General features: G+C 27.4%; 1 protein-coding gene across 1 annotated transcript; it reads left to right on the top strand.

The window, feature by feature from the left end:
• Window positions 1-249: 249 nt before the first annotated feature.
• Window positions 250-968, top strand: LOC113856128 (disease resistance response protein 206-like). Its single transcript, XM_027487809.1, has one exon. The coding sequence runs from the start codon at window positions 345-347 to the stop codon at window positions 894-896; it is 552 nt and encodes a 183-aa protein (XP_027343610.1). The 5' UTR covers window positions 250-344; the 3' UTR covers window positions 897-968.
• Window positions 969-7,842: the final 6,874 nt, after the last annotated feature.

The raw sequence follows: 7,842 nt of genomic DNA, 5'->3' as shown, positions 1-7,842 counted from the left end.
TGAATTTAAATTATTTAATTTTGATAGGCATAAAAATATATATTAACAGTCAATTAAAAAATTTATAGATAATAATTATAAAGATTAACGATTTTAAAAAGCATAATAATTCATAATTTAACTTGGAATATTCTAAGTGTATTTCAATTAAATTCTTAATATTTTTCCAAATAATTGTTTTGAAGAGATTGCAATCTTTGGTGGTTATAAAAGGACCATAGATTACAGAACCAGAAAGAAGCAAGTCCCCAAAAGTATTGGAGCTAATCCTTCCCAATTTCAAAGCCTTTTGTGTTCCTCTTTGTATTTTCCTGACATAGGAAGGTAGTCAGGGAATAGAAGTAATGGGTGCCAAAGTTTCATTCTTTGTTTTCTTTTTGTTGCTTGCTTTATGTTCAGCCCTCCCGGGTAAGAGGAAGCAATATACACCATGCAAACACTTGGTCCTCTATTTCCATGACATTATTTACAATGGAAATAATGCAGCTAATGCAACGTCCGCAATAGTAGCTGCCCCAGAAGGTGCCAATTTAACCAAATTGGCTAGTCAATTTCACTTTGGGAACATAGCAGTTTTCGATGATCCCATCACACTCGATAACAATCTTCACTCCAAACCCGTTGGAAGAGCACAAGGCTTCTACATTTATGATACCAAAAACACTTACACTTCTTGGCTTGGTTTTACATTTGTTCTTAATAGCACACAACACCAGGGAACAATCTCCTTCGCTGGAGCTGACCCCATCATGCAGAAGACCAGAGATATCTCAGTGACTGGTGGCACTGGAGAATTTTTTATGCACAGAGGAATTGCCACTATTATGACTGATGCATTTGAAGGCGAAGTTTATTTCCGGCTTCGTGTTGATATCAAGTTCTATGAGTGTTGGTGATATAAAATGTCACTGCTAATAAATAAATTAAGCAATTAAGGGTTCCCTTTTAAGTTCAACTTCTAATCAATTGTTCTCTACTTGATGTGTAGTGTTTTCTTCGCGGAGTGTACCGTGTCCTCTGGAATTTGAAGTGTGTTCTTGGAAACCCACTAATTAGTATCACCTTGTCCTTCCTTTTCCCCTTTATGAATTGATGGAGACTTCAATAATTGACTAAATTTGTCTTCATTATAGCAAATTCGAAAATATGCGTTCCGTTACATTAGTATGAGCCAATATTATTTAATGAGTTTAGAAGCCTCAGATAACCACAATCGTTACAAATATGATACATAAGTGGTGCTTAAATAAGTCAATATTTCAATCAATTCGATAACTGGATCACATTTAACAATACTGGCAATCAAGGTCAAATCTGAAGAAATTGAAAGCAGTTGGATTCACCAAAGATTTTTTAAGACTTAAGTGGTTTTTTTTTTTCAGAATTTAAATCCAAATTTAACCCAACTTTTCATTTGTATTTCAGGCCTTTCTTTTACAGTTTTATTAACATCAATTTTAAAGATCAAATATAAATAACTTGGTGAAAACTCTTTCCAATAGTAAATAATACAGTTACACATTAAATAACAAAACTTTTTTTAATATATTAACCGTGATTTAAATTATTTTAAAAAAATATTTATGTGTTAGATAAAAAAATTCATGATAATACTTGATACTACATTTAAAACAACCTCGTTGGCCCCTTCTCTGCCTATGTGAAACATCACAACGAGAACCCCGAGCTAACCGGAGTATATTCATGTTTTGAAAAGGTTGTCATCACTTACACTTTTTCTTGCATTCTATGATTGCATGCATGTTCAGTTACCAATTGATCGGCTAAGAATACGAAGGATTTAACAATTGAACTAATTATGTGATTTGAATTTGACTTTTGATTTTGGAATTTATTATAATCTATCACCTTAATGGAATGGATTTAATAACCTAACACCCGGCGTCTACTCTAAAATTACAATTATTTTGTAAGAGTACCCACCAAATCACCCTACCTTAGAAAGGTCCTATGAACCTCCTCTTCCTAATTTTAAATTTAAATGATAAAATCATTTGGAAATTTAGTTGTTTAAACAGCATATTAAACTTATAAATTAGTAAAAATTAGGGAAACTTTTTAACACATTTGGTTGAAATTATTTTTGAATGAATAATTATATATTTTTTTGAACTATTTATAAAACTGGTAAAAGTTAGCAATTATTTTTCTAAAATAAGTCACATTAATAATACACTTAATCCTTAACATAAGGAAAATGATTTAAATTTTATTATAATATAAAATTTTTTAGGCATTTCGTTATCCTTATGCCTAATAAATTTTATGTGATTATAATTTTTTTAGCTATATCTTATTATTTTATTCATATGCGGAAAACTTTTTAAGTGTGAGAAGTATTTTTATCTTTCACCACTCAAAATGTGTTTTGTTCAGTGAATTATTTTCAAGAAATAATCATGTTCAAACCAAATATATTCATCACATAATATTATTAATTTACTTTAAGATAAAATTTTATGCCCAAGATTCAAACTTGTGACAAAATCTAACAATAGATTTAAGCATGGGCTAACGCATAAATTAACTGTGTACTTATGATAATAATATTATTCATATTAATAACAATACAACTATTATTATTGTCAGTATTTTTTTTATTTTAAATTATAATTAAGTAATTTCATTTATATAAGTTTGTTGCTTGCATAAGATCAAAATTAGGCTAATATTTTAAAATTTTAAATAAATTTAATGATTTATTTGGATGCTATGTAAAATAAAGAGTAAAGAAACAAGAGAAAAAGAATTTTAAAAATATGTTATGTTTGAATGAGTTGCAATTAGAGAAAAAAAATGGTAAAAAAATGTTTTTCACCTATTTGGATGATTAAAAAATAATGTAAAAAATAATTAAATTATATTAAAAATATTTATAAAAATTAAAAATAATTTTAATAATTTTTATATTATTTTAATTTAAAGAAATCAAAAAAAAAATTCTTGCCCAACTGTCCCTCCCCTTTTATTATTGTTCAATTCTACCACTTTTGAGATTATTTTTTGTGAGCTAAAGGAGAAAACTTCCTTAAATTTATCTAAATTGAAGAAAATATTAAATTTCTTCTTACTTTCTCTTCGAGCGTAAGTTTCTTATTTCCATCAAGTCAAATAGTGTAACTAAGTCTATTTAAAATAATTTTTAAAAAATTAAACATATATCACTCGAATTAATCAATTATTGATTGTGAAATATTATTTTTTACTAATTAAATTGAGTAGACTTGACTAACTATGTAGGCACTACATAAAATAAGTAAAAAAATTTGCTTTCTCATATTCATGTTTTTGCAGAGAAGTATTTACAATGGTCTACTCAATGCATTATTGAAAATAGTTCAAAAGGTCCTGTAAAACTTTATGAAGGCCTTGTGTCTAATTTTACTGAAGTTATTTTATATTACTGAAAAATTTGTAAATAAGAAAAATTGACAACATTAAAATCCTTTTGATTGATTCTAGTAGTGCAACTTTTCGAATTTTTTACAAAAAAAATATTAAAAAATTACACAAATAAACCCAGTTCCCCTTTATTTACCAAGATAGACCTATTTCCTATAGCAACAAATACTCATTCAAAATTCGGTTTCTCTAGAACCGAATTCTGAGTAGGTTTTTTTTTTTGTTTTCAATTTTTTTTATGTTTTTATGTAATTTAAATTATATTTATATATTTATATTTTGTTAAAATAATATTTATAATATATTTTTCTAATAAATATTTTGTTAATTATATATAATAAAATAATTTTTATTATTTGAATTATATTTATATTTTTATATTATGTGAAAATGAATAAAAATAATAAATAATATTTATTTTATATGTTTATTAAAATTTATTTTACATATTTATGATAATAAATAATAATTTTGTTTTTTTATTATATTGTTTAATGTAATTTTGATTTTTTTAAAATGATGTTAATATTATATTCTGAAATTATATTTTTGGTTATTTAATATTATATTTTAAAAAAAATAAAAATTACAATAATATCATGTTGTAGAGTACAGATCAATGTTTGATCACGTTCAAGTTAATTAGGTAAATCTTCATAATAAAAATTTAAATTTATATTTATTTTCTTATCTTTTACACATCATCTTAAGTAACAAAGTTAAATTTATTTGTAGTTTTTATGGACGTTATATCAAGACTTGCAAACATCAATACTCATTGAAGCATATAGAGATGTCCAATTGTGGACTTCATATATCGTCATTCTTTGTTTTGCAATTGTTGAATGACACCAAACAGATAGAGTCAAATTACAGTGTCGTCTCTTTTAAGAAGTCCCTTCTCCACCGAATAATTTAAATGACCTCAACAAATTTGACATAAGAGGAAGACATGATAAAAATTAGGTTATAAGACATGCTTAATGGATCGACATATGGAACAATACACGTGAGCTGACAATAACAGGTCATTCAATGCAAAGCTCATTGTGTCACACACAAGAATACATGAAATGGTACATTGTCAATTCCATCTATTTCCTATCTGTGCCACCACTATTAAAAAATCAAAGAAGGAGCCACCAATAACTAAGAACTACCAACACATTTGAAATCGGTACGACTTCCACATCGTCGTACCATGAGACTGCATCATGTTCTCCGAACATTACGCCAAAAGCAAACATAATTAACACAAAACATTCGTTTGCAATAACATCGGATGATTTTTTTACAAACTTATTTGGAGTTAATTTTACAACTCTATCTTTAGTACTAACTTACATGCAGTCTCTTTAGCAATCGGATTTTGCTAATGAACCTGGTAATTCATCAATTGTGTTCCAACAACTAGACCTTCATGATTCAAATCCTCCACAAGTTCATCTTGAAATCTTAAAGCAACAGCCACAACGATGAAATCCAGCACATCAAATAAGTTGCCCTCATTGTGGAACTGACTACTATTTTAAAAATTTAATTATTATTCTTTAAGTATAAATAATTTAAGCATTAACATTACTATCTAAATTAATATACTTATTATTTAAATATTTTAATTAGTTTTTAAAATTTATCTAAAATAATTTACTAAATATTTAATTATTTTAATTAGTTTTTAAAAATATAATTATTATTGTTATCTAAAAATATTATTTATTATCATAAATTTGTAAAATAAATTTTAATAAACATGTAAAATAAATATTATTTATTATTTTTATTCATTTTTACATAATATAAAAATATAAATATAATTCAAATAATAAAATTTATTTTATTATATATAATTAACAAAATATTTATTAGAAAAATATATTATAAATATTCATTTTAACAAAATATAAATATATAAATATAATTTAAATAATAATATTTATTTTATTACATAAAAATATTTAAAAAATTTATAAAAAAAAAAAACTCACTCAAAATTCGGTTTCAGAATTCGGTTCCCGGCAAACCGAATTCTGATTGGTTATTTGTTGCTATAGAAAATAGATCTATCTTAGTAAATAAAGGGGAATTGAATCTATTTGTGTAATTTTTTATTTTTTTATAAAAAAACTCCAACTTTTCCACATTCTTACATCTCATTAAAAATAATAATAATAAGAGTACGGACGACACTCTGTTCTATAGACCGATCCTCAAATGACACAACAAAAATATTTTAAGGAAAAATATTCCGTAAATACCTTATTTTAATAATTTATTTTTAATTTAACTTTATTTTAGCAAAAAAAGCCGCCACTTGACATAACACTAACTGTAGGCAATTGGTCCAGTTCTGGTTGCTATGCATGCACCCAATGATTTCTCGTCTTAAACCTAAAGCAATATCAAAATAAGCTCTGTTTTATGTAACTTTCTTCCCAATGGCAATAATCATACCTTTAAACAAAATCCAGCGCCAAAAGATAAAATGTCAGCAAACAATACCTTTTTTTAATAACTGGTATTATTAAAGTAAATCTCACGTCAACTTTACTAATAAGTAATGAAAAAAGTAATTTAATAAAACTTACCAAAAAACTTTATTTCTTTTAAAAATATAATCATACTAATAACTAAAAATAATGATGGTAGTCAAATTTACCGAGTAAGAGTACAATAATGTTTACTTTCATGACATTATTTACAAAGATCAGAATGTCAAGAACACCTCGGCAGCTCTATAGGCACACCCGCAAGGACCAACTAGACCATAGTAGCACTGCAGAACCATTTTTAGTGACTTCTTGCTTTGGATGACTTCTCAACAATCAACATCATCATGGATAACTATTGAGTGTTTTTATTGGGAAAAAAGATTGACACTACGTTTATTTTGTCTCACACGTAAAAATCAAAATGAACATTTATGATTGATAAAGAGGAAAGACACAGAAGTTGTTATTATCGCACCAACTCAAATCAATCTTTCTGTAAATTTGCATTTGAGAACTTGTTTATCGTTTGATTAGATTGAAAATTTGACAATAATTTTAGGACATGTATTTATTCGTTTCAATCATTGAAGTAAGATTTATTGTGTAACTAATAGTGTTTATACAATAACTTTATTTTTAAACGTTTTTGTCTTATCCATTCTCAAATTATAAGCTTTATTTTTGGATTTGGTAAGGTATTATAAACACCACTTGTATGCTTATTTATGACTCTTTTATGCTTATTATTTATTTTATTGTTGATCCTTACGTGTTGAAATTTAATTCCACTCCATTATTTATTATTATATCTGTGTTAGTGTCTCTCATCCACAATAACTTGCACTCACCTAATTGGACATCCTCAAGAATTTTACATTTACGATAAGATGAGAAGAGCATTACTTTTCACGTCTTCGGTTGAATTCTCCTTTGTGTTCAACTCATCTACCCAATACAAGGGTAGCATTAACTTATCCTTAGCAGACTCTTTGATCCATAAAACAATGGACATTTCAATTATTAGTAGACTAGTAACCTCATTGCTATGGGAGTGGCAACTCTCGCGACGGATGCCTACTTGTTCGAATGTTGGCAATAAGATAGAGAACAAAAAGTTTAATGACTTCAAATGCAAAGACATTTTGCACTTGGTAATGTGTAACAACTCAATTTCTTTGGACAAGAACATGTATTTAGAGTTAGATTTCAACCACTATCAAGTATATATCCTAGCCACAAGTTCCTAATTTGATTTTTTTTAATGATTGAGAATGGTTGGTTTTCTTGTTTGACTGAAATTATGACATCATTTTTTTCCCTTGATGAGATCATTATGTCGACGACGATAGTCAACTGAAGGCTTTTTAAAGCCTTACATCTTAAATCTAATTTAAATTACTTGGTGAATTAAAATCATGACAAGAACGAGGCAGTAATACAGCATACGTTGCAATTCAGACCTTGCTCCTTTTTAATTGACCAAAAATAAAACAAATTAAGAAGACAAAGTTTCCCCTTAGCCATTGAAAAAATGGGTTTGCCCCTGAATTTTTCCTTTACTTTCACAGGCCCTCATCTTTGAAAATGGACTGACTATCTTTTAAATGGGCTAACATTGGGCCAAAAATGGGCTAACTGAACTCAGAACTTCAGCCCATGGAAGGCCCACTTAGAAATCGCCCAAGATTTTAACATGACAGTTTATAGACAAGGGATTCTTATGGAATTCTTCTCTTGTGTACAATTTTCAGCCAAAAAAACCTAGTATAAAATCTAAATGATTGGTATGAACAGCAACGACATGGTTGACGTTCCTCTAAAGGAAGGATTATTGGGAAAGAACATGTTCTTTCAACCAGACAATAGAAGACTGAATGATGAAGTGCCCCTGGTTGGGGCGGCTAGCATTATTATAAGCATAAGAATA

This window comes from Abrus precatorius, unplaced genomic scaffold, assembly GCF_003935025.1.
Source record: "Abrus precatorius isolate BTA unplaced genomic scaffold, Abrus_2018 Scaffold11, whole genome shotgun sequence".
NCBI lineage: Eukaryota > Viridiplantae > Streptophyta > Magnoliopsida > Fabales > Fabaceae > Abrus > Abrus precatorius.
This window is presented reverse-complemented; position numbering and strand designations above follow the sequence as displayed.